Source organism: Zosterops lateralis (genome assembly GCF_965231275.1).
Source record: "Zosterops lateralis genome assembly, chromosome: Z".
Classification (NCBI taxonomy): Eukaryota; Metazoa; Chordata; class Aves; order Passeriformes; family Zosteropidae; genus Zosterops; species Zosterops lateralis.
In genome coordinates, this window is record NC_139800.1 from 80308484 (window position 1) to 80335127 (window position 26644).

Below are 26644 nucleotides of genomic sequence, written 5' to 3' on the forward strand. Positions count from 1 at the left end.
CGGCCCGCTCAGCCCGGCCCGGTTCGGTTCGGTCCGCACGGTCCGTTCCCGCACAGTCCGGGCCGGGAGCTGCCGCCGCCGCCCTGAGGGCCGGGCCCGGTGCGCCCCCTGCCGGCGGGGCGGTGGGGGCGGTGCCGCCCCTCACGCGTTGCCATGGACGCCGTGACGCGTGACGCGCGCGGCGCGCGGTGATGACGTCACGTGGACTCCACGTCGCTCGGGGCGGCCAAGATGGCGGCGGCGGAGGGGAGCGGGGCCGGGGCCGGGGAGAGCCTGGTGAGTGCGGCCGGGGGGACACAGGTACGGGGGCCAAAAGGGGAACCGGGGAGGCCGGGCTGCGGGCGGGCAGGGGGCGTTCGGGCTGCCCTCTCTCCCTGAGCGGGGCTAGGCAGCCGGTCAGGTGCCGGGCAAAGGCAGAGCGGAGTCTGGAGGCCTGGGCGTGCAGCGGCTCGTCCGAAGGGCGGGGACGGGGAAAGGGGCCGGGGATGGGGGCGAGGAAGGCGACAGGAGAAGGAGACAGGGCTAGGCGCAAGGTCAGGCGCAGGGCTGGGCAGCCGCCGTGCCCGCCGTGCCCTGCCTGGCCCAGAGTTTGCCGTGGAACCGGTCGGGTGTGCCCTGTTCGCCTTCCCCCCCGGGCACCTCAGAGCCTTCCTCGCCCGCGGGCGGGGAGGGTATCGGCCCCGTTAGTCCTGGTTCCCGAGCAGCCTCGGTGTGTGCCCGGGCTGGCGGTGTCCGTGCGGCTCCCCGGGGCTGTTAAACGCGGGTACTCGGGGGATGGTGCGGCTGTGCAGCCCCCAGGCGTCACCTCCCTTAAAACACAGCTTTTTACTTCTTTCAGTTACTGCTGCCGGAACTAAACACCGAGGGCGGTTCTGGAGGTGGCAGGGGACAGGTTCACACACACCTGCTCAGCTCACATCGGGCAGAGACTGCCTGGCCTGGCTGCAGAACCTTTTATTCCTTGTATCCCTGAATTCTGGGCAGTTCTGGCCATCCCCAACCCATCTGAAGGGCACACGAGCATGTTTGTGTTTCTTCCTAAAGGTTTGTTCCCATTCAGTTCCCAGGTCTGGCAGATGTGTCCATATCCCAGGATATTCCAGTGGAAGGGGAGATCACTGTCCCTGTGGGATCTAGCTCTCCTGATGAGGATTACTCCACGCTGGATGAGCCAGTCAAGGATACAATTGTGAGTCTGAGCCTGTGGTTGGGGTAAAGCTCAGATTTTCTGGTGTCTTTGGCAGCTGTTGTGCAAAACCTGTGTTTTTGCACAGCTCTGCTCAATCTGTACTTCAGTGGGGGTGGTTTTAGGACTCATCAATTCCTGTAAAACAAATTCCTGTGGGTCAAAAACTGTCTGAATTGTGGCCCAGAGTTTCTCTGTCGTCTTTAAATCAATGTGAGAGCTGAGTGGGAGCTTGTGAGAAACTCTACTGACTGAAAAGTATTTTTTTATTTATTTTCTTTTCCTAGAGGAGCAAACAAATGGTGGGTTATATTCTGGTGTTATTAAACGATAGAATATTGTGTTTGTTAAGAAAAAGGATGTGATGCTGTGGTTGTTAGGGAATGTAGGAGAAGTAATCATTGTTGCAGAGGATGCTACAGAACTTCTTGGGTTGGATCCTCTCCTGATTTGCAATCCACGTCCTTTTACTTCTGTCTCTTTGCTTTAGCTGGGAGCTCTGATTTTTGTGGGGGGACTAATGAAAGTGTTTTGTGTCTGTTTCAGATGAGGGACCTGAAGGCTGTTGGGAAGAAGTTTGTCCATGTCATGTATCCCAGGAAGAGCAGTGCACTCCTCAGGGACTGTACGTGCTGGGCCCTTCCTGACCTCCAGAGGGGAGGCAGAATCCAGTGGGACAGGGATTCAGGAGTGCTGAGCATGCTGAGCAGCAGAGCTGACAGCCAGGGTGTCACCAGGGCTCTGTGACAGGGTGGTGTGGGCCAGGATGGGTGGAACAGGGAGTTTTAACAACTGGTGGGTCTTGAATGAATTTTATTGTAGGTCATGGTGTAAAGTGCTGAATAAGAAAACTGTAAAGCAGTGAGATGTGGAAAGAGGCACCTTGGGAGATGGCCAGGGGTCTCTGTGATTCCCTAAAAAGGAGAACTGGGGTGGTTCTGTGACTTTTGTAATGTGTTTTTCCTTTCCCTTGCAGGGGATCTGTGGGGCCCGTTGGTGCTGTGTGTCGCCCTGGCTCTGTGAGTATTCCGGGGGAATTTGGGGCTTTGTAGCCCAGCACATGAGGGAAGTGAGGCATTAAAAATTACTAATTAATGTGTTAAGATCAATTTCACCTGATCCCTCTCTGTCCTGTGTGAGCACTGCTTGGTTGAGTTCTCTGATAAAATGTGTTTGTGACACTGCAAGCCCATTAGAACCTCCTGTCCCTAAATTTAGGACTTAAGGATGAACTCTTCCTGTTCCCCTGGTATAGGAATGTTTTTACTGAAGGTGTCTCAAGTTGTCCTAATCCACTTGTAGTTATTCCAAAGGTTTCTCTAAGGCTGGTTTGTTCAATCACACACTACTCTGCTGCTATGAGGTGTACCAAAACTTTGGTACTTTAATTTCCATCTCAGCCTGTTGTCCTTGGCTTGATTTCCTTCTGCATGCTTTCACAGCCCTCAAAACAGGGAAACAGATGGGCTGAAATCACCTCAGTCAAGCCACAACAGTTTTCCTTTCCTCTGCAAAACTGAAATATAGTGAAAATACAAAATGGATGTAAAACTATGGGCCTGCAGCATAACTGGGGATCAGTGCTGGGGCTCCTGCTCTGGCACCTACTCCATTCTGGGAAAAACTCCATCCATGCTGATTCCTCCACCTGTCTGTTCCCCACTGCAGCTGTTTCTCCCTGTTCCCCACTCCAGGATGCTGCAGGGTGGCTCTGCAGACAGCAAGGATGACGGAGGGCCCCAGTTTGCCGAGGTCTTTGTCATCATCTGGTTTGGGGCCGTTGTCATCACGCTCAACTCGAAGCTCCTGGGAGGCACCATGTGAGTGCAGAGTCATTCCCCGGCAGCTCCTGTGCACGGAATTCCGCCCTGCCTGGCCTGACTGCCCTTTCCCTGTTGCTGTCTCCCTGTGCAGCTCCTTCTTCCAGAGCCTGTGTGTGCTGGGGTACTGTGTGATGCCTCTGACCGTGGCCATGCTGGTGTGCAGGCTGGTGCTGCTGGCAGGCGGGGGCACCATCAGCTTCATCGTCCGCCTCATCGTGGTGGGGGCCATGTTCGCTTGGTCCACACTGGGTGAGTCCTCGCCCGGGCCTCTGCCTGGGGAGATTGAGCCCTGTGCACTGCTGGGCCCTCAGTTTGGGGAGGACATTGAGTGCTGTGTCCAGTTTAGGAAGGACATTGAGTGCTGTGTCCAGCTCTGGCCCCTCAGTTCAGGAAGGACATTGAGTGCTGTGTCCAGCTCTGGCCCCTCAGTTCAGGAAGGACATTGAGTGCTGTGTCCAGCTCTGGGCCCTCAGTTCAGGAAGGACATTGAGTGCTGTGTCCAGTTCTGGCCTCTCAGTTTAGGGAGGACATTGAGATGCTTGAACACATCCAGAGGAGGAAATGAGGCTGGTGAGGGGCTGGGAACACAAACACAAGCCCACAAACATGGCTGAAGGAGCTGGGGTTGTTTTTCCTGGAGAAAAAGAGACTCAGAGGTGACCTTATCACTCCCTAAAACTCCCTGAAAGGTTGCTGTGCTCAGGTGGGGTTGGTCTCTTTCTTCAGGCAGCAACTGACAGAAGGAGAGGACACAGTCTCAAGCTGTGCCAAGGGAAATACAGGCTGGATATCAGGAGAAAGTTTTTTACAGAAAGGGTAATAAAGTATTGGAATGGTCCTGGGAGGTGGTGGATTCACCATCTCTGGATGTGTTTAAGAAAAGACTGGATGTGGCACTTGGTGCCATGGTTTAGTTGAGGTTAGGGTTGGGTTGGACTTGATGATCCTGGAGGTCTCTTCCAACCTAATGATTCTGATTAATTCCCTCAGGCAAAACCAAGGGATGCTCTAGTCTAAGGTGTCCCTGGGCTGCTGAAGGGCTGGAGAAATAGTTCTTCCAGTCCTTGAGCTGGCAGAGGTTCAGCCTCTGCTCCTGGCGATTTCCATGGTCATATGCAAATTGTCTTGGGCAGCAGGATGATGATTTAGTGTTAAACTCTGTGAGACTGGTGTTTTTTTGTATGATTATGTTATAAATACTATTAGAAAATGCTGATTTTACAGAGATGCATTTGCACGATTTCTCCTGTTCTTTATCTGTAAGTCTGGCTCTCACTGTATAGTGTTAATCAGCATTTGTGGCCGGGCTGGTCGGGGCTTGGAACAACCTGGGCTAGTGGAAGGTGTCCCTGGCTGTGGGACAGGGAGTGGAACTGGATATCCCTTCCAAGCCAAACCATGCTGTGATTCCATGATTCCATGACTTGTCATTCTGTACGATAAAGGAAGTTGCACTTGGCGATTACAGTCCGTTCGTTTGAGCAGTGTTTTCTTTTCCAACACAATTGCAGTGCAGTTTGCTGTGTGCAGTGGGGGCTGTGGGGGTTCTGCTGCTCCTGCTCCACGTGTTTTGTGTCTCCACAGCATCCACGGCATTCCTGGCGGACAGCCAGCCCCCCAACCGCAAGGCACTCGTCGTGTACCCCATCTTCCTCTTCTACTTCGTCATCAGCTGGATGATCCTGACCTTCACTCCCCAGTGAGCACCATCCCGAGGGACTGGCACACGGGCTGGACTTGTTCATGGACGCTGCAGTGAATCCTTGGCTTTATCTCTTTCTAATTTATATATAGGGATACTGTAAAAAGGCAGGTTGTGGGATAAAGCCAGAGAGCTGCAAAAAAGTGCTCATTTGTGTGTCCCTCTTTGTGAAAGATACTGAGGTCCAGCTGCTGAGGGGTTTATTTAGCCCTGTTCTGTACTGGTGTTAAATAAACAGTGCCCACTGGGACAGGGATTGTTCCATCTGAGGAGAGAGCGGGAGATCCTGGATTTTCAAGCTGTTGGGAGATGAAGTTCTCACGACTTGGCAGATTTCCTGCCTGTGCTTGGATTCTCACTGAAGATAAAAATGCCTTATCAAATCATAGAACTTCACTGCAATGATGTGTGGAGAGGAAAGAGACACGTCTGACTCCTTTTCATTCCCTTATAGAGTGGTGGGGATTCACATTCAGAGCCTTGAGGGACTGGGGCTTTCCCAGGAACGGAGAGTTCAGTCAAAACTCAGTTGGGTCCCTTTGCAGGGGATTGGAGCTGGTGGCAGGGAGTTGCTTTTGCCCATATCCATGTGTTGTGTGAGTCCATCCCTTCATGTGGCAGGAAAGAGAGTTCCAGCCTGGTGCCTTCAGCAGTGCATCCATGAGGGGACTGGTCTCACTGCAAGTTACAGACCTGTGACCACAGGGAACAAAGCTCAGAGTCCTGCAGAAAGGCTGAAACTGCTTTGTAGCAGAGACTGGGTGCTCACTCTGCATTCGGGAAGCAAAAAATCCTTGGAAAGTACCATGAGTATGTTATATATGATAAAAACAAGGGGTTCTGTGCAGGAAGTTGAGGTTTTGCTGCACAGGTTGTTTGGGTCTGAAAAACTGTACCAGGGCTTTGGCCCCAAAGCGTTAAAACAGCTTGAAGGAAGAGAAGTAAATGGTACTAGAGGTGTTGGAAGCAGGATGTGAATTCTGCTCTCACCTGCCTCTGTGTGACTGTTCCTGTGGTTGTTCACAGGGACAGCAAAGAAATGTGTGCAAATGTGTATTTTGTTCTCTTGTACTTCCCATGAGATGTCAGACACTGTTCTGTGGGTTGTTTTGTGGGGTTTTAATTTTGCTTAATACTTCAATGAAAGGGAGAGGGCTCTTCCAGTCACTGCAGGTTCATCGTGTACCTCTCCAGGGTACAGGTGTGCAGGAGTTAGGTGTCTTCTGGCACAGACACTAGGAGCTGGGACTTGCTTTTGGAAACTACAGAAATGATTCCTGTTGTCTGTTGTTCTCAGTCAGCAATCCATGAAGTATCTGTGATCAAAAAGCTGCTGTAAAATGTCCTTTTTCCTACAGTTGTGCAGACTGAAGCTGAGGTCTGTGCATTCTGCTGAGGTGTGAATGTGCCTAATTTCTAGTTGTATGTGCAAGAGCAATCTGTGCTGTAAACACTGGCAGTGGGTGGGAGCTGGGATGGAAATTGCTGACTTTCAGATTAAAAGTGCATTTTTGCATTTGGGGATAACGAGCTGCTGTGTGTGGCAGGGCCTGGCTGTGTCACCAAGGGGCTGGAGGGGAGCAGCTGTGGTTCGTAGACATGGGAACCATGGAAAGGGGAATTTTTAAGCTTCCATTAAATTATTGCTGGTATGGAATGTGTTTTTTCTTTTAAGTGTGCAGTTTTTCTTTCATTCAGATAGTAGTTCAGCTTTTTGAAGCTGAAAAGAAGTATTCAAGGGAAGTGGATGGTAAAGCTGTTGATGGCTATGGTGGAATTCCTTGAGCCAAATCTTTCTGTCCTGCAAGAATTTAACCACACTTTCAGAGAAATCCTTGGATTCTCACTGAGTTTTGTGACTTGAGCTGCTGTTCTGTCTGAAGGATAATTGGAGTAGCCTTTAATGGATCCAGTAATATTTTGAAAAAATTTTACATGACTTCAAAAAGTCAAAAAGCCCAAACTGGGATTTGTTCCTCAGCTACCCCTGGAGGTCCTGCAGGGCCCCTGCTGTGACAAAACCAGTCCTCCCTCAGCCAGAGGGTGGTCCCAAAGCCAAGGGGACATGGGCACAATTAAACACAACCAAACCATTTTGGTTCAGGGAAGCAAAACGCCTCGAGCTCGTTTTTGCAGACACCTAGAATTAATGCAGCTGATTGATAGTCCCTTTAAGTGCTGGTGTCACCTGTGAGTGCTCCCTGAATGTCCCTCATCCTGCCCAGACAGGTGTGCAGCACATCCCTCCCAAGGGCGCTGCAGGGGAGTGATCCCTGTCACCATAACAGAGAGATTTAATTTGTGCTGGAAATGACCTTGGTAAGAACTCTTGTGCTTTCCAAGAGGAAAGGCTTTTCCTTCTTGTTTAAAGCTGCTGGGGATGGGCGGCAAGGAGAAGCAGCTGTGTTGCCTATAATGGGGTATTTGAACTGCTCTGCAGAGAAATGGCTGATGTTCCAATGCACAAACCAGGCTTTCTTTCCTACTAGGATTTTTTTTAATACTGTTTATTAGCAGAAGTTGTTGTACACGTATAATTTTGATCTATTTAATACCAATAAAAAGGAGAAGAAATTATTTGTTTTAACTTGAAAAATGCAAATAGGTGGAAAATCCTGTGGGCAATGTGACACGTGGCTGGAAGCTCAGTGCTCTCTGTGCTCAGTGGTCTCTGTACCTGTGGCACCTGCAGTACCAGGAGCTCCCCTGTCCTGGCTGGGGCAGGAGAGGAGAAGCTCCCCAGTCCCTACCCTGGTGTCCCCTGGCCCCACATGGAGAGCAGGACATGTTTTCTGTAAGTGCCAGAGCCCTGGGACACCGCCTGGCCAGGCTCGGATCCTGCTGGTGCTCATTGCTCAGAGAAGGAGCAGTGGTGCTGGTATATCCCAAAATCGGGGTTCCAGTGACTTCAGGGCCAGGGGGTCTCAGGAGCCACCCAAGGGACCTGTGTGTGCCTCAGCGGTGCTGGCCAGGGGTCACTCACTGGGGGCTGAACCTGGCAGGCAGAAACCTTGTAGGAAGGGACCTGATGGGTGAATGGATATTCATTAGCCCTGAGTGGCTAATGAACCGACGGCAATTAAACACCACGATCTGTGGCGGCGGCCAGGAAGGAGTTTGTCCGTGCCCTCGCTCTGTGCTGCGGGCTGACAATGAGAACATCCACTGCACGACCCTGGCTAGGGAGCCTTGTCCCGGAGCTGGTGGCATCAGGGACACACTGCCCCTGTGCCGAGCATGGGCTGCGGGGCTGGGGAAAGCCACCGTGGCCCGGTGGTCACCAGAGGGCGGCAAGACCGCGCTATCCCTGGCGGCCTTTTGGAGCTTAGTTGTCACCTCCCCGTGGTTTTGGGTGGCACAGCCGGGGACCGGGCTCGCAGGCAGCCCCGGGAGATGAAGTGTGAGCTGCCACCACCAGCTCGGCCTATGCTGCCTCACCTGGTCCTGCCGCTGGGCTTCTGCCTGCTCAGGGCAAGAAGACACTCTCATTCAACGAGGGGCATTAAAACAAACAAACAAAAACAAAAACAAAAACAAAAACAAAAACAAAACAAAAAAAAAAACCAAAAAAAAAAAAAACCCCCAAAACAAAACAAAACAAAACAAACCCAAACAAAAAACAAACAAAAACAAACAAACAAAAAACCACACAAAACAAAACAAACAACCCCCCCCCCCAAAAAAAAACAACCAAAAAAAAAAAAAAAAAAAAAGAACAAACACCCACGAAAAACAAAAAAACCACAAAAAACCTAAACCAAAAAACACCAAAACGCCCCCCAAAAACCAAACCAAACAAAAAACCCCACAACCCACCACCGTTTACCAGTCCTGGAAATGTAAGTGTCCCACTCAAATGAGCTGTTCCCAAGTGCAGCTCTGGGCTTTGTAGTTACACTTAATTTGAATAAAGCTCAAGTTTAGCATTTTTGTCCTCCAAGCTAATCTTTCAAGGCAAATATTCTGAATTGTACCCTAGGGCAAATGAATGGGGTAGGTGACAGTGGAAGGAAGGACTTTCCCAGTAAAATCAGGAAGTAATCCTTAAAGTGCTGCTGTTGACAGCTGGGACTGTGAACCGGTTCCTGACCTTTGGCTCTCCTGGCAGGGAAACCAGGTGACATGGCTGCAGGAGCTGGAAGTCAGGCTGGAGGCTGCTGAATCTGCACGTCGCAGGTACTCAATGCAAGGGCAGTGATGGGTGGGACAGGACAGGCTGTGTCCAGCAGGGAGGGCTCCTCAGTGAGGATACTGGGGAGGGTGTCACCAAGGGCAGGTGTGACAGCCCAGCACCGGGGGCAGCTGCTGGGACAGACGTAAGGGTTGCTGTATTGCTCTGTTGTCACCTTGTCAGGGGGCAGTGCCTGTGCTGGGGGGCTCAGGGTCTCTGGGAGACAAGAGCGAAGGTTTGCTCTATTTAGTCTGAATCCTAGCTGGAATAAGAACCAATAATAAGTGCACTTCCTGACTTGGGAAGGACGGTTTGGTGTTTCTGCCCGAGTTACTCTTCATGAACCTTGTCCCCTCTGCCCACGTTTCAAGGAAGGGAACAGGGCAAGTTTTCTGGAGTGCCACGGCTTCCCCATGCCTGGTACCTCGCCAGATCTGTGCTCAGAGCCCTCTGTGTCTGAGCAGCTGCTGTTTGTGCTGCTGATGGAAGCAAGGGAGCGTCATCAGAGCCTTGGGGACAGTGGGGCACGTGGGCAGGCAGGGTCCTGCCACCTGGGAACTCTGTTCTTCCCTGCTGTTCCCAGGTGGGAGGAGACAGAGCGATTCCCTGCCTCAGCCAAACTTCTCCTGCCTGTGCAGAAGTTTTGGCCTCAGCTCCTCCCAGGAGCCTGCAACACACCTCAGACAGCACCTGAAATCCATCCTAACAAGTCCTCTCCAAACCCCTGCTCTTCCCCCAGCTCTGCATTGCCAGGCAAATGCAAAAGGCACTTTTTTTCAAAAATTAAAAGGGCACGATGTGAAGCACGCCCTCTTCTGGAAGTATAGAGGGAGTTTGGTATTTTAAGAGAGAAATGAAGAATACAAACCTAGCTGCTTGAGTTGTAACTGTGGGTCTGCATGGTCTGGTGAGAAGACCATGGAGGTTCCTAGGATGAGGACCATAACACCCCTTTCTAATCAAATGGAATGGAAAGGAAAATGAGGAAAAGCAAAATAAATGTTAAAAAGTCTCTTGTGTGGTCCTTGCTAATGAGTTGTGGTTTTGCATTGCCAGATTTGCCAGTGGCAGTGAGGGCTCCATCCATGGACGATGGAGCCAAGGATCCCTGAGCACCAAGCAAAGCCACCAGTGTCTCCAGACCAGCAGGATGAGCCCTCCACCCCATGCTCTTCCTCATCAGCTGAAGATGAGGAAGGTGTCTATGGCTTCTTCTGTCCAAGGAGCAGCGCGTGCAGCCCTGAGGATGAGCCTGGTTATGAGCTGATCCATGACAAATCCTTGCTGTCCCTCTGGGGATCTTTTCCCAGGAGAACCAGGAGGCAGCGATCAAGATTTATCAACCTCCCACAGGGACCTGCAGGGCACAGCAGGGATGCTACAGGCCACAATAAATTTTTCAGCAGCAGTCAAGTGTTGGCCTTTGGTGAACATTCCCAGACAAAGCCTGGGCACGTGCTCAGGCACAACGAAACAGATCAGGTGGGGCTGCTCGGGGCAGACCTGGGGAGAGCCCACAATGCCCTAGACTGCAAGGAAGATGAGGTTAATGCCTTCTCTGTGTCTCCTGGGGAAGTGAAGACACGTCCTGGACGTCTGGTAAGTGTTCCACATGGTGGCTGTGAGTGCCTGTTCCCTGTGCTCCATTCCCTGCTCCCTAGAGGTTCCCAGCTGGTCCTGAGGTTGGGATGCTCTGGCAGACATGGATGCTTTGTCTTCTCTTTTACTCTAAACTCATGCTTCAGGCTGGTGATGTTCAAATCCAGTGTGTTAAGTTGCCTTTGTATCCTTTAACAGTTGATCTTAGTACCCTGAGAGGTTTCTCCCAAATAGGAACTGTATTTCTGTTCATCCTGAGGTAGTGGCCAAGCAGAGCAGAGAGTGTGTCAGGGGTTAAGGGTAGAAGATGTTCCCCCAAGGTCCTCCAGGGAGGACAAGCCTTCCTGGCCAGGGGGAATTGGCACAGGCTGTTTTTCTCTGTGTTTGGTCTGGGCATGGTGGGCTTTTCTCTCAGCTTTCCCTGTGCCTGTGGGCCCACAGGCTCCTGGCTGGGCTCACTCACTGCAGTGTCTGTGCTCCTTGTGGAACCTGTTTGTCTGGAAGGTCCCAATGACATTTCTGTACCTTTCTGAGACCTTGTGCTTACAAGAAACTCATGTGAGCATAGTGGCCCTGAAAACATCTGGTCCTGGTTATTTTGGTTGCAGAGAGCTCCAGGCTCTGGAGCCCTTAGAGTAGAGTAGCTGTGGGGGCCAATGGAGCCGTTGGAGCAGCCTGGTCCCCATGGCTGTTCTCCTGGTGCTTCCCCATCCCTATCTCTGTTCTTGTGCTTCTCACAGCTGCTGCTGCTCCTGCAAGACAGAAGCCTGATAAGCTCATTGATATCTACAGGAGAAAGGCAAAGGGTGAATTTCAGAGCTCGGGGAGAACTGCTGGATTTCACCAGTGTTTTCTGGAACTTTTCAAGTCTTTTTCTGATGTTTTGTGTCAGTGTCTCAGGATCGTAAACAGAACATACAATTATTTATCCTGGGCATTGATTTAAGTCCTTCCTCTCCCCATAACTCAGCCCTCCCTTAGCAAAACCCACGGGGCTGAGGTCTGGGCTGGAGCTGCTGTCTCTTCTTTCTCAGGCCTTAGGAATTCTTCCCAGCAGAGGAACAGAAGCTTGAGACATCCCAGCACACGGTGTGGGGGCAGCCTGCTCTGCACTCTGCCTGCAGCCAGGACCTGTCCCCAAAAAACCTCTTCTACCTCTTGGTTCCCTTTGGAGTGGGGAAGCAGGTGGCTGCAGCTCAGCCCTGTGGCACGGGGCTGGGAGCAGGATCCCTCTCCAGGACAAGCCTGGCAGCCCCCGTGGCCGCAGGGGGCGAAAAGAATTCGCTGTCACATAATGAGGCTTTGTGTGTGTGAGGGTTGGCATAAAGGGTTTTCTGAAGCTGCCTCAGAGCCTTTCCTGGCATCCCCAGAGAAGGCTGGCAGAGGCACGTGGCTCCTGTCCAGCCTGGAAATATCCTGGGGTGTGGTGCCCGGGAGCAGGGGATGGGCATGGGATGGGCACCATGGGCACTTGGTGTGCCTGAGCATGGAATGTCTCTCCTTGTCCATTCCTGAAGGAAAGTACATCTTTGGGCAGTGGTTTTGACTGAACAGGTGTCAAAGGAAGATGTGCCTGATGCTGTTTGCTTCTGACAGGGAGAAGCAAACCATATCCCTGCCAGACCCCACTGCTGCTGCCTGCCTGTGCCCTGAAACCCCTCAGCTTTGCAGTGCTCTGTTCTCAGGGTGCCCACAAGACCAGCCTGGCTCTGGTGGGGTTTGACAGCAATCTCAGGCTCCTGAGGACAACTGGGGAGGGTCTCCTACCACTGGACTCGGCACTGTGGTGGAGCCAGGCAGTGGGTCATGGTGGCAATCCTCCAGAGACCCCAGAGTGCTGGAGAGTGACAAACTGGGCACTGGTGGGTGTGCAAAAGCCCCTGGATCCTGTCACCTCCGTGCTCCCACCTGCTCTGGGGCTGCATGCTTGGAGCTATCAGGGGATTTGATCGTTGGCACTCAGGAGCTGTCAGATCTCCCATCCTGTGTCACAGCACTGATGCCATGTCCTCAGTTCTGCCCAAGAAGCTGTGATAGACAGGGTTTACCTCTGGATTTGGGTGTAGGAAAGCTGGTACATGAATGGCCCAACCCTCCACGAGTGAGGAGGGTGGTGTGAATTCATGCCAGAGATTCAGCTTGCAGACACCTGCCCTTGCAAGGAGCCAGCACTGCACCTGACAAGATTCCTCTGTCCTGGCATTTAATCCCAACCCTTGGCCAGAATTAGGGCTGGGATCCTCCCCAGACAGCAGCTGTCACCAGAACTATGTGCAAAAATACCCAAGGAGCCTAGATGCCTAGATGCAGTTTATTAAATGGCATTTGATCGTGCCAGCCAAAGGAGGAGGTGTCCCTGTCGCCTGTGGTTGTTTTTTAGCTGCTGAGTGTGCTGTCAGGGGCAGGTACCAGGGGTGAGTGTGAGTGTAAGTGTGAGTACACATGTGTACTGCCAGCCCACCCCATGCTGTGCTCAGGCATTTTGCCACGGGAGCCTCCCTGCTCCAGCTAATAATAAGAGCTGCTGCAATTCCTTGGGCTGCTCTGGTGCCTGCCTTGGGGGCAGGGGATTAATGTCCCGGGATTAATGTCCCAGCCAGGCTCCAGCAGCTCAGTGCTATTCCCAGGAGGTAGGAAAAACTGCCTGGTGAGCATTCTTCTTATGTCCCCTTTTGTACTTAAAAATGCAGCCTGATTTATATTTCTTGTTTTCACAAAGGCGTCTTGAAGAGAATTAGAGAGCAGGAGCAGCAAGTTTTTGCTGGAGTTCTGTCCTGCATGGGAGTCTCTGTAGACACCCCCAGACAGTAACTCTTGAATGCTTGAATACAAATGGAGTTGAAATTGGATAAGAATGCAGCTCTCAAAACCCCTCAGTTTCCTTCTGTATCACTTGTGTTTATTTGTAATTTGAGTATCTCATCTGTAGTATCTCAAAAATATCACCATACCAGTTATGCTCTTTTAAGTGCATTTAAATAGCCCCATGCTGAGCACAGCCCCAGTCCTCTATTGAACTCCCCAAATTTTCTGGCTCTGGGAATTGGGGCAAGGAGCACCCCCCTATTGGTGCAGCAGAAATTCCCCAAAACTGTCATGGGCTGTTTTCTTTTTCCAGTGAATCTGAGAGGTTTTGCCGGTCTGTGAGGATTAGTCAGCTGCAAAGTTTGTTTGGTTTTGCGTGTGTGCTAAATCAGTCGGTGTTTGTGAATTCTCTCACTGGTGTTTGCAAACTGGAGCGTCCTGTGTGGGGAAATGCACAGACCTGTCTGTGCCAGGACCCCTCTGGGGACAGGGAGTGCAGGGGGCTTCCTGCAGCCCTGGCTGAAGCCACAAGCCCTTGGCATGTCTCTGGGAGTCCAGTGCACATCTGGGCTAAGCAAAAGTGTCACTGGTTTTGGAAGGTGAAGCTTCAGCAGGACTCAAGGGCCACCAGTGCTGGGAGAGGGGACATCCCACTGTGCTGCCTCTGCCCTTGGGAAGGGGCGTTCTGAGGGGATGCCATGGGATTAGCTGGCTGCTCCATCCCTGTGGGATGTGGGGATTGATGCCTTTGGCCCCAGGAGGTTCTCTGGGGTACTGCCCTGCTCACCCGAGCGCTTCCATCTGCCGCAAGGCACGTGGGGATTAAGTAATTGCCTAATTGCCCGTCCCAAAGAGAAGCTTTCCCTCAGTGCTGGAGCTGCAGTGCAGCCTGTGGCTCGTGTGGCAATCCTGACAGCTCCGTGTGTCCTGCATCCTCGTCACAGGCAGTGTCCATGCCCAGCACATCCCACTTGTGAGCCACTGGAGACCGGAGCACATCAGGATTATTTTAAATGAGGAACTTTTTAACGGTGAAGCAGTGGAGGCAAGAGGGCAGGGGGCTCACAGGTGGCATGGAGAATCTGTGGGTTCATGGGGAACTGGGGAGTGTCTTCTGCTGCCCTTGAGCATCCACATCTCTCAGCTGGCTTCTTGTGGCCTGGCCGTGGTGGTGGCAGAAGAGACCAGGTGGCACCGAGGTCTGAGCAGGGGTGGCCCCAGAGTGGAGCCCCAGCCCTGGGGAGCTGTGGGGTTCCGTGGGGTGGGTGCTGTGTGCTGGCCCTTCCCGGGCACAGCCTCGCAGCCCCTCGCTCGGAGGCACACGGGGGGGTTCAGCCTTGTTCCTTGCCCTCTCTGCCTCCCCGGGGCTGCAGTTTTCTCGTGTTCTCCCTCCCCCCGTCCCGCTCTCACCGCCCTCGTGGTGTCACAGCCCCAGCACCGCCAGCACCCGCCCCGTGTCCGGCCTCGGGAGAAGAAAAGGGTCCCTGTTCCCGCTATGCTAATGGGAAACGCCAGCTCGGCGGGAGCTGCGCCCTTCCCAGCCTCGGGAAATGCCTGCGCGCGGAGGAAAGTGGAAAATCCCCGTGTGCCGGCGGCTCGGGGCTCGGCTGGCCGAGGGGAGCCCCCCGATCACAAACCACTCGGTGCCAGCGGGGACACAGCCTGAGCTGTCACTGATCCTGTGCGACAGCCGGGACAGCAATAGCTCATCAGTGCACAGAAATAGCTCCGGCCGCGGGGACACGGCACCCTCCAGGGAATGATCTGCTGTGGGAAGAGGCTGTACCTGTCCTCCAAAATACCGGCCCTGTCCCGTGACTCTCGGAGGACAGGGGATGTGTGTGGCACAGCTGGGGCTGGCTGGTGGCATCCTGGTCCATCCCAGCCTCTGGGCACTGTGAGGAGCAGTGGGGAGCTCTTGGAGAATGTGTATGGGGTGATGTTTTCCTTAGAATCGGCTTCTCAAAATTAACTCCAGTTTAAAATGAGTTCTCATGTGGGTCTGAGGAGGATAGTCACACACACACACATATTTATTTATAGAATGAATGGATATTGCATCTGCTTGTCCTGTAAGCTTGCCTGTGGAGTGGGTACCTTAGGAATTTTGGGAAGAGCCAAATGCAGCAGTGGGGTCTGTGTCCCTGTGCCACTCAGCAGAAATACACATTTGGCGTGCACAGCTCCTGCCACTTCCCCAGGGACCCAGTCCCCAGGAGCTATTCCTGCCGAGGATAGTGTCCTGGCACGCTGAGGAAGGATCCAAGATGTAGCATTTCTGGAATGCTTTTGGGATGACCGGGTAGGAAGAAGCTACACAAGTATGCAGAAACCGCTGTGGTTTGTCTCCCGGGCCTGGGAAGGAGACAGCCTGCTTCTATTTGTGCTAGCTTGGCTTTTTTGGCTCTTGGAGGAAGTGGGAGCAGGACACGATGCCACTGGAGTGAGCAGGCACAGTTCTCTAGGTCCTGGCAGGGTTATGGCTGAAGCAGCAGGGCCTGTCCTGTTTCAGAACAATGCACAGTGCTGAAGGATGAGCTCCTGATGGGAAGAGGAGCCCAGTGCCACCAAGCCTGGCTGTGCCACCCTCCCATAAGGGACAGTCCCTCCTGTAAGAGCTGCCTTCAGCCCCAGTCCAGGCCCAGATGTCCCAGAGCCTGTAGAATCATTGAAGAGTCTCCTTGGACTCCCTGGAATGATGATGGCAGAGGCTTTCACAGGACCCCGTGCTGCCAGTGCCCATCTGTGTCCTGGCCACAGTGGAGGTGCCCTGGCAGCCTCAGCCCTATGGCAGCAGTGCCCAGTGAGCTGAATGGGGATGTCTGGCAGTGAGCAGTGCCCCAGCTGCCTTCATCCCTGCAGGGCACTGTTTGCAAGTCCTTGGGGTAAAACCTGCAGCCCTTGAGGCAGCAGTGGGTGAGTTACAGAGGGCGGGTAGCTGCTGGGCAGCAGTGTTGGGCTTTAAATCCTGGGAAAATCCTTGCTAGGAGAGGTGACCCTGGTGGGCAACGTACCATGAAGGTGAGAGTTTCTTCCCAGCCCTGAGTTTTTAAGGGAGTAGAAAAGAGATTGATGTACAAAGCTTGTGCTGTGCCTTGGTGTCCCCAGCCTGCTGCACTGGCCCAGTAACACCAGTAATGCAGGGGACAGGGTGAGGAGCTGCAGCTGGTGCCAAGGCTGGGAGAACTGCCAGAGCCCGCTGAGGAATGAGCGAGGGGGAGATGGAAGGAGGCAGCTGGGGCTGGGGCTGATGCTGCGTGTGGGCTGCTGCTGGGGCCACAGCAGGGCCATGCTGGGCTGTGGCAGAGCTGTGCCAGTGCCACCAGGGCACTGCTGCCACTCCAGGGCCCTGGCTCTAGTCAGGTCTGCTGGATGCTGGATGCAGGCAGTGCCTCATGCCATCCTCTACAGGCAGGAGCATCTGCTCCAGCTCGCCTGTGCTGTGGCTTTTCATGCTTTTTGTCCTTGCCTTATCCCCATTATCCTTATGCTTTGGTGCCTCAGCACCCTGTTCTGGCCTGCCCTATCTGATACACGGACACAGCTGCCACAGGCACCAGCTGCTGGGAGTCAGGTATAGACGTGTCACATCCTGAGCAGAACCATTGTGCTCTGGCTCATGTTCCCACCCATTGCAGGTCCCATTGGAGTGGGGCTGACACCAGCCTGAGTAATGCCACTGGAGAGCCTGATGCCAGTCCAGAGTGGGTGACAGCCACCAAGAGTCCTAGTGGGAGCAGGGCCAAGCCCAGGCATCACTGTGGATCTGCTTGTCCTTGCTCCTTCTGAACTGCTGACACAAAAGACTGGCTGTTCTTATGTGCTTGCAGGAAGAATCCTGGCCCGGGGGGGGGGCTGTGAGTGGGGGGCTGGCAAAAATGTTTGTGATGTGACCTTTTATTGTGGCGCTTGTGAAAGGATGATGTTTGCAGAAGGCAGATAAGGAGCTGTGGATAGCTGGAGTGAAGAGCTCAGCCCTGTTTGGTGGCTGGGGGCCGGGGGGGGGGGGGGGGGGGTGTGGGGGTATTCCCCTGTGTTGTTTGCCCTGCTGGGATCCCTGGGTGCCCTGCTCTGTGATAGGGATGCCTGCTGTGCCAGGTGAGACCAGCAGCACCTGAGCACCCAGGGATGGCACCATGGCTGGGCACACCTTGTGCCTCGCAGAGGAGGGTGTGGGAGCTGCCAATCAGCTCGGGCAGGACCAGAATGACAATCTAAACCATCCAGGGTTTGGGTTTCTAACGCCCTACATGTGCCTTTGACAGCCAAGCTCCCCCTTTTCCCTCTCTGCAGCGCCGCTCACCCCTCGCCCCTTCCCACTTGCCTGGGAACGGGGAGAGCAGCTCGTCGCGTTCCAGGCAGGAAGCAAAACCTGGAGCTGTTTAAAACTCGCAAAAAAAAAAAAAAAAAAAAAAAAAAAAAAAATCTTCAGGGAATTTCAGCCCGTTCCCAACCAACTGAATAACGGTGCAGGGTTTGAATGCTGGCCCGCCTCCGCCGCTGCCTCCTGCTCCTCCCTCCCTCCCTCGCTCCGTCCCTGCCGCTGCCCGCACGGGGCTGTGCCCGGCTCCGCCGCCGCCGCGCTGCCATGGGGGTGCCCCGGGGGGCTCTCCCCGCCGCCGGGGGCACCGCCGCGCTCTAGGGGGGGGTCCTGCCGGGCCCCCGCCCCGCACATCATGCCATTGCTGGATTTCTTCTGGGCTTGCTTCAAAAGAGCCAAGGTAAGGAAGGGAGCGCTGCTCCGCGGTGCCCCCGTCCCTGACACCCTGCAGAAGGTTCTGGAAGGGGCGCTGGGGATGCGGCACCGGCGGGGCTCAGCTTGGTCACAGTGTTGACATCTGCTCTGGGGCCCCACGTGCATGGGAGAGGTTTTAATTTTGGCTGGGCCGTGCGTAGTCCGCACGGTTTTAATTTTGCGCTGGTCCTTGTGCCCTAAGCTCGCCCTTTAATGGGTCACCGTGTCCCGGCAGCGGCAGCCCTGGGTGGGCAGGGGGCTGTGCCTGGCGAACTCAGCGCTGGGCTCTGTGTGTCTGTATGTCTGTGTGTGTGTCTTGTGTGTGTGCGCCTTCAGCCCCCGAGGTGGTCAGCACATGCTAAGAGGGTCCTGCCGTGCCTGGTTTCTTGGTGTGACCGGGACATCCTTCCCAACCCAGAGGCTCAGGTCACCTGTGGTGTGGCTGTGGAGGATCAGGGCAGCTGTGAGGAGGATGAGAAAGGAGCAGCGAAGCCCCAGATTTTCATTTCCTGCAGCAGCAGCAGTTCTCACGGCGTGGCAACTGAGATTTTTCATTAGGGTTTAATTCTTCATCTGTCGCCTTAATAACAAGCGACTCTCCCTGCCTGCTCCTGATCACTGTTGTTCCATTGTGTCCCAGGCTATGCAGTGTGGGAGGGAGGGGAGCTGGGGAGATTGTGGAGTCATAGTTAGTGTGAATTTCAGGAGTTTCAGATTGGGAAAAGTGGTAAAATCCACTTATCAGGCAGTGCTTTACACCAGGCTGTGCTGGGTGAGTGGATCTGCTGTGGTGAAATGGATGTGGAATGCACGCTGTCCCCCGGGCTTTCAGTGCAATGCTTAAAATAGTTGAGTCTAAAAATGACATTTGTGAAATTCATTGGTAATATTAGTGGCTGTCTTGTCCCTGCTGTCTCGTCCCCGCTGTCTCTGGAGAGCTTAGCTGTCCTCATTAACCCTGCTCGTCCCTGTGTGCTTGCTGTGTGTTGGCATTGCCATCGTCCTGGTGGTGGCACAGACATGGACAGCAGGTCTTGAACCACCACTGGCAGAGCTGCAGCTTGGGATGGCTCCAGCCTGGCCTGCACAGACTCTGGAGTCCACAGGTTTCAGCCTTCTTGGAATTTCAACCTCCTTGGAAGCACCCAGCAGTCCTCTGGCTTCAGCCCATCTCTTTGGCCCAGCATGGGGTCTGGTGGCCCAGCTGACCAGGGCACCTCCCTCCTGGTTGCCTTCAGTGGACACCAGTGGCCTCCTGTAGGGCTGAGGCCTCTGCTTCAGCCTGGACTGGCTCTCCTCCCCATGCCAGGGCTGCTCAGCTGCTCACCAAGAACAGGCGAGGAATTCTCACCTTCCTTGCTGAGGAATTTCTTGAGCAGGGAGAAACGTGCTGGGCTCTGTCTGTGGCATTAAAGCTTTCCAGGCTAAACGAGGTGGATCTGTGTCTGGTGGAAGATTTCATGGGAAAAGGAAGGTGTGGGAACAGACTGGGCAATGCCAAAGGATCCAGAGGAGCTGGGTGACCTCCCGTGTGGACACGGGCACGGTGTGAGGTCGCAGCGATGACTCCAGCCCTGGTGATGGCACCCCTCGGGCAGGAGGTGCTGCGGGAAGCACAGCAGCAGGGACATGGTTAAGCCTGTCTTCCCTGGGTCATCCTCAGCCCTGCTGCCCCGGCAGGAAGAGGGGTCCCGGGGCTCCGTGGGAAAGTCCGGCTCAGCAGCACAGCGCATTCCTGCAGTGATCCTGCCGGCACCTCTGGGGCAGCAGTGCTGGAGGAGCTCATCTGCACCCACAGGGGGATTGAGGAGCATCCTGGGCTCTGTGCTCACCTCGGGACTGGGAATGGGGACCTTCTGCTGCTCCTCCACCTCTGCAGATTGCTGCCGTCTCCCAAGTGTTATTGAGGCTTGTGCTGCTGAAAATCCCATTTCTCATGGCTTCCCTTGGGAGCTGGGGTGGTGGGCACAGTATGTTTGCCCAGTGCTCAGGGCCCTTGGGAGTGGCAATGTTGTTTTAAAACCAGTGGGGCTGATGCCCTTGGGAGAAGCCTTTGCCAGGGCCCTGCTTGTCCTGTGGCTGGAGCAGTACTGCTGGTCCCAGCTCTGGATCAGCACTGCTGGTCACCTCTGGGCAGAGGGGAGGCTGGAGCAGGGACCAAACCCAGATGTGAACTGGTAGTGTTCCACAAATGTGAGAATCAAAATGATTTTTAAAAAAAATATTTCTGTTCTTTTCTTTCTTTCTTTCTTTTCACAGAAATTCACGTTGTTAGAAGATAAAAAAGATGCAGGTAAGCTGCAGCAATGATTTTTGGGGCAGGAGTGCCCTTGCTGTGGGGTAAGCAGTGATCATGGGAAGAGGAATGTCCTGTTGCTGGATTCTTCTGCCAGCAGTGTGATTTCCCCCCAAAAGTGTTATTTTCAAGAGAATATATTTGCAAAGGGACCTTGGTTCCTTTTCAAGTCCTCTTGTCTTTGTGGTGAGCAGCTTTGTGCTGAGCAGGTAATCCCATGGGGAGCTCCAGAGCCTTGGCACTGCAGTGCCATGGGCAGGAAGGCCACCCCTGGCTCAGAGTCCCTTGGTTTTGTGTGACTGGAGTGTCTCACCATGACTGTGGGGCAGGAGGGACTCACAGTGCAGCTGCAGGCTGGTCCATGGGGATTGTGCACGGCTGCTGCTGCCCTGATCAAACCTCTGCCAAGACAGGGGCAGGGGCTGGGGTTGGGTCTGCCCTGCTATGAGGGGTTTGTGGATGCTGGGGAGGCTGGTGGTGGTCTTTGGGAGCAAGATGAGGAGGAGGGTGTGTGTGCCAGCAGGATCAGGAACCAGGGATGGGGCTGTGGCTGGGGGTAGAGGTCTTGCCTTTCATCATCCCCCTGGTTGGTGCCATGGGGGTCTCTGTGCAGTGACACCCCCAGAGTGCAAACCTGTCCCATCCTACACAGGGTGGCCCATGGCCACTGGCTCTGATGGCCCTGGAAGTGCAGAGACCTGGAGCCAGGGTGGCTCCACAGCTTTGGGCACAGGGCTCAGGACACGCCCTGTGGATGGTGGCTCTGCTGTTGGAGGTGGGGACAGTGGGGCTGCCCACACTGCTGGCTGGAGCCTTGGCACCATGACAAGGGAAACCCACCGTGCAAGGAGCCCTGGGATGTGCCTGGGGATGTCCAGGCAGTTCCCTGCCCAAAGGGTGATGCACTGAGAGCCTTGTGTTCTCATGCACACAAGGGTGAAGTGAGCTCTGAGTCTGGCCAGTGAGAGCCCAGAGCACAGGAGAGCTCTGGGTAACAAAAGGTGCTTTGTGAGAAAGCCCCAGAGGTATCTTGGGTGGTCTCTGGCCCTTGCACAGGAGAGATTAAGAACATAAATGTCAAGAGCTTGTTAAAAAGAGTTAAAGAGCCCTGTGGAAGGGAAAGGGCAGGGTAGGCTCCTATGGATCATGCTGTGACTGGGATTTTGGGGCAAAGAATGTTCATAGGTGTTTTCCTCTTGGTTAAAACTGCCTGTAGAACCCAGGTCTCTCCTGGTGAAGGCTCAATGACATTCACATGACCCCAGCTGGCACCTGCCTGTCACATGTCCCTGTCCCAGCTCTGGCTGCTGGAGGGATGCTGGGCAGCCATGGGCTCTGGGGGCAGGAGGAGCAGGAGCCTCTTGTCCTGAGCAGGAGCCTTGTGTCCTGAGTAGCTGCACAGTTTCTCACAGTGGGATTTGTCATCTGTGACTTGATGTGATGACGGGGCTGTAGCGGCTCCTGGTGTCACTGTGACCTGCAGCAGCACAGTGCCTGGGGCAGGCTGGAGCTCTCCCTTTCCCATGGATTACACTGGACAGGGAGCAAGCCTGCAGGGGAGTTGTGCCCTCCACTGGGAAGGTGTTACAGGAAGGGGCCAGGGCAGGTGCCTGCTGTCCTCTTCACTCACTGTCCCCAGAAGATGCTTGGACAAAGAGAGCATTCAGGCCATGGGGTTGAGGGACACCATTCTCTTCCTCTATGATGATTTTCAGTGTCTTTGAATGGGTGGCATGAGGACCTCAGCTCCCCCACACGGTGGCATGAGGCAGGGTGGAGTTGGTTCTGGTTTATCCCTGTAGCTCTTGGCAAAATGTCTCTTCCATCAGTTCCCAGAGCTTCCCTCTGACTTTCCCTCTTCAGCACTGCTGCTCTCCCAGCACACCTGGCAAACTCCCTGAGCTGCTTTCCAGGTGTGGACAGACCCATTCCCAGCCCCCTGTTTGGGGCTGTGGTTGTGCTGCCACATCCCCTTCCCTGAACACTGGCTGGATGAGGTCCCTGTGGCTTCTTCCCCCAGCACGAAAATACCTGGGCGTGCCATGGCAGCTCCTGCAGCAGTGATGGTGGAAAACAACTTGGATTTCATCTGCTTTCTTGGAGGTGATGTTTCAGCTCTGGGGCACCTGGGGACTCCTGTGTCCCTACTCTCCCTCCTGCTGCCCTGCCCCACAGCAGAGCCCTCCCTGGCCCACCCTGCAGTCCCCTAGGGCAGCACCCTCAGCTGGCTGGGACACAGAGCCCCTACACAGCCCCACACTGAACCACTGGAACAATCCCAGCTGTGTCAGGTTTCCATGGATTTCCTAACCCTCTGCTTCCTCTCCAGCATTCACTTCCCATGTATTGTTCTGGACTGAGCAGAAAGGAAAAGCTTGAAGAAAGGAAAGGCTCACAGCCTGGCCATGCACCTGAAAACTACATCCTCAGAATAAATTCCTTCCAACAGCAGCACCAGGCCCCTCCAACAGGGATTGGGAGGTGCTCTGCCCATGTCATGGAGCAGAGACTCCTCTTGCTGCTAAAGGACAGGGATGGAGCTGGTGGCTCCTGCCAGCACAGCCAGACAGTGGTGACATTGCAGCATTTCAGGGTGGGCTCCTGCGGCTGGATGTGGTGAACTCACAGGGAAAAGCAGCACCAGGGACTCGGCTGAACTTTTGCCCCTGCATGAAATAATAAGGTTGTATTTACCCAGCATCTGGATTACTGAAAATAACCTGCTAAATTTAGCTGTTGTTGATGTGTTGTCACAGCTGAGCTGTTCTTCTCTCCTCACACAAAAATCTCCTGCTCTGACTTGGTGGGTTTGTGGCATGAGGCCCCAGTTCCTCACCTGACCCGAGCCCATGCTCGTGGTTCCCTGGGTTTGGGGGAGAAACAGGGACTGGGATCTGGTTTTGTCATTGTCTGAAGGTTTTGGAAGGGAGAGGGGCAGGGGGCTGGCAGGGGGCTGTCCTGGGATGTGTGGGCATGCAGGGGCCACTGCTGCTGCTCTGGGCACTGGGGCCACGCTCTGGCTGTGGCATCAGAGCCAGGGAGATCAGAGGGGCTCCATGGAGTGAGTGGGATGCTGGATGTGGCAGTGGGGACCCATTCTGGGCACTTCTGGAACTCGTTGAGAAACTGCTTCTCTTACATGGTGGAAAAGACAGTCATGGGGTTGGGTGTGGGTCAGAGAGGTGGGAAGTAGAAAAGCTGAACTGAATGTGATTATTTGTGGTTTTGGTGGGACATGTGATGGGGGGATTCTGTGCTGCTCCTTCCTCTTCCCTGCCCTCCTGGGCTCAGGCTTGGCTGGTGAATCACCAATTCTCATTCTTGTGTCCCTCTGCCTGTAAAATCTGTGCAGCTCTGACCCCCTGATGACTGCTGCAGTTACAGAGACCCCTCCCCCAGCTCAGCTCCTTCCTTCTGGGCTTTAATTCCAGGGCTGGAAGTTTTCCCATTTCCTGTAGCTAACAAAATACAGATTCCCCCCTCTGGACAGCAGGATCCACTCACAGGTTGGGGGATTTTCTTTGAAGGCCAGAAAGGAAGAGCCTGAGTTGGAGAGAAGGTTTTTCTGTGTTTGGTGAGCTTCAGAGCATGTGGAAAGTGCAGGGAATGAGCTGGGAAAAGGCCCCTTTAGCCACCTCGTGCCCGGAGTGTCGCCAAGTTTTTCCCATGGCAGCAAGAAGTGATTGAGGCCGAGTGGAAAGTAACTGCAGGCAGGAAAGTACATTTCTATCTGCATCCTCGGGTGGATTGCATGAGATTGAAAGGATCAAGAGGGAAGTTCCGAGCGTGGTAATTTCCCTGAAATTATCATGAGAACACATGCTGAAAAGCGGCGGAAAGGTTTGGCTGGGCGATGGTTTTTCTTTGGTCAGCACTTTGACATGCAAACTGCCTTAACATGCACAGGAAGGTAATCGTGTGCCTGAAGTAGCCTCCCTGTCCTTCTGGGCAAAGCCGGTGCGAAAGGAGCGGCCATGGGACTGTGGGAGCCTCCCGGGGCTGTGTGATGCTCACGGGAGTTTGTTTTCAAAGCCCGAGAGGTCAGGCGGGGAAAAAGCAGTGCGAGGTGTTGGCAGGCCAGTCTGATCACGTTAATTCCTTCTCCTCTTAATGAAGAGCCCCTGAGCCCTGCCCGGCGCGTCCGCAGGGCTTTGAACATTCGCCCGCCCCCGCGAGCGGAGGCGGCAGCGAGCGCGCCCAGGCGCGGGGTGGCACCGGGGCGGGGGTGACTCACTTTGGGGGGATGCAGGTGGAACACGAGGCTCAGCATCACCTTCACCTTGGCCCCTGGTGATGCCCGACCCTGCGGGAGGGGCTGAGCGGGGTTCCAAGCTGACGCACCCCGGGGATGCTGCGGGACCCGGCGCGGGGAGCGGGGGGAGCATCCCCCGGGGCGAGCGGCTTCCTCGGCCGGAGGCGCGCCCGGGGAGGCTCCGCGGGGGCTGCGGGGGAACGGGCGGAAGGAGAGCGGGCGTTCCCCGGGAGTGGCCCCGCTCCCGTGCCGGCATCCCGGCGGGGGAGGAGCCGCCGCTCTCGCCCGTCCCGCCGGAGCAGCGATGGGTCTCCGGGACGGGGCCGGGGTCGGGGCTGCTCCGCGCCGGGGCTCCGGGCGCTCCCTGGGGCTGCGGCTCCGCCGCGCTGCGGCCGCCGCTCCGTGCGCGGGGGGACGGCGCGGGCGGGCAGGTGAGTGCGGGGCCGGGGCTGCGGGGGCTGCGGGGCCAGCCCGGTGCGGGGACGTCGCGTTTGCTGCGCGGAGAGGCGACGGACGGGGCTGGCTCAGGGTGCGCTCCGTGCGGTGGATGCAAAAGACGGGGACGCGGCTGAGAGGCTCGGGCTCTGCTTTCCTTCCAAACGCGAGCGATTTTGGTGGCGTTCTGGGCCGTGCCTGGCTGGCTGTCATTGTCTAAGTGATGCCCGTCCCAAAGCCGAGTGCGGGGGGCTGTTCTGAGCCGACTGGTAAAGCCCATCATCCGCCCGAGGGGCGGTCAGGTGAAAAGAACTTCCACTTTTCATCAAAGAAAGAGCATTATTTCGTATCTGATAGTGTTTTAATGGTGCTTGTATCAGTCATCTTATGTCAAGGCTGTGAAAATGCTTAAGGAGTTTTTGTTCATTTGGAACTCCGGTGCTAAAACTGGTTTGATGTGGCTTGTAAAGATGCCTGTGATAACAGGGTGTGGGTAATGATCTTGAAAGCCATTTATTTTGGGTTGTGTGAAGGAGGAACTGCTGCTGGCTGGTTTCTCCATCGGCTGTAATGCTTAGTGAACAATTCCACCTCACACCTGGAGACTCATTCTTTCTGCTGATAAATTATCCCTTCAGGAATGGCCCAAAACACGCTGATTGGACAGGGGCTATTCCTCAGGGATGAGAAGACAAGCTTAATTTGTTGTAGGCGAGGGGAAAGTGGAGTTCTCTAAAGATCTCCCACTCTGGACCCCGTGCCAGTGACATTGCCCTGCTCAGCGCTGGCACACGGGACAAGTTGTAGCCAAGGGTCGCTGGCCCTGGGATGAGGGGACAAAGTCCCTGCAGGGGACAGGAGATTGTTTTGGGATCATCCACATGAGAGCAGGGAGCACAGATCCCCTCTGGGGTCTCCCAGAGGATCTGTGGTTGCTCCCAGGAGGCAGCCCTGCCAGGGAGATTTTCACGAGATTGCTCAGCCTCCTGTCTCTTTTCACATGCGCTGGTAGCCCCATGCGTGCTGCCAAGGATGGACCAGAATGGAAAACCACGTTCTTAGACTTGCAGCAGTGCCCTTGTCTTTGGGACCACAGACTGCTTGGCTTGTCCTGTGTCCCCCAAGCAGCCCTGCAGCAGTGAGCCCCTACTTCCCCTGCCTGCTGCAGCCAGGTCCACGTGTGGGCTGAGGGCTGGAGTCCTCACCCTCCCCTTGGTGGGACTGTCTGGGGGCAGGACCAGCAGCAGTAACCCCCTTCCCCATGCCCGATGTGAAAAGTGGAGGCTCTGAGTGGGTGAGGCAGGAACAGTTGGATAATGGAGCTGGTTGCCCATCACTTGCCAGCGTTTTGCCTTCCAGGGTCTGGGGACTTTCTGCTCTGCTTCAGCAGTGGCCACATAATCCAGATTCCTGGGATAAAGTCCTGCTGTTTCTCCTAGATCTGTGGCTGCTGTTTTAATTACCCGGAGCTCCCAGCCAGACACAGGACCCTTGTTGCACAAACCCAGCTCCCATGAATGATGCTGTTGTGTGTGTCTCTGAGCTTCTCTTTTCCTCCCTCTCGCCCTCCTCCTTTGGAAGCTGGGGAATTCAGCACTGGTGAGATCCTGCCTGCTGTGTTCCTGCAGCTGGCAACACGG

General features: G+C 54.7%; 2 protein-coding genes across 3 annotated transcripts in view; both read left to right on the forward strand.

The window, feature by feature from the left end:
• Nucleotides 1-191: 191 nt before the first annotated feature.
• LOC310922674 (protein YIPF6-like) lies at nt 192-7254 on the forward strand (the record flags this gene model as incomplete). Its single annotated transcript, XM_083883409.1, is given in 8 exon segments — nt 192-215; nt 217-276; nt 1061-1189; nt 1733-1811; nt 2163-2205; nt 2881-3006; nt 3101-3258; nt 4594-7254. Coding segments are annotated over 8 exon segments (738 nt in total). The 3' UTR covers nt 4713-7254.
• Nucleotides 7255-10398: 3144 nt separating this feature from the next.
• LOC310922673 (stAR-related lipid transfer protein 8-like) overlaps nt 10399-26644 on the forward strand; it is a 50578-nt gene continuing 34332 nt past the window's right edge. Inside the window, exons 1-2 of one of the 2 annotated variants that reach the window (XM_083883407.1) lie at nt 10399-10481; nt 20281-20314. Coding sequence is in view for 1 of the 2 variants with exons in the window: in XM_083883405.1 (XP_083739531.1) it covers nt 17963-18007; nt 20281-20314 (79 nt within the window). In the remaining variant the exon portion in view is untranslated. Of the gene's footprint in view, nt 10482-17936; nt 18008-20280; nt 20315-26644 lie in introns of those variants that run through there. The other variant, XM_083883405.1, reaches the window with a different exon arrangement.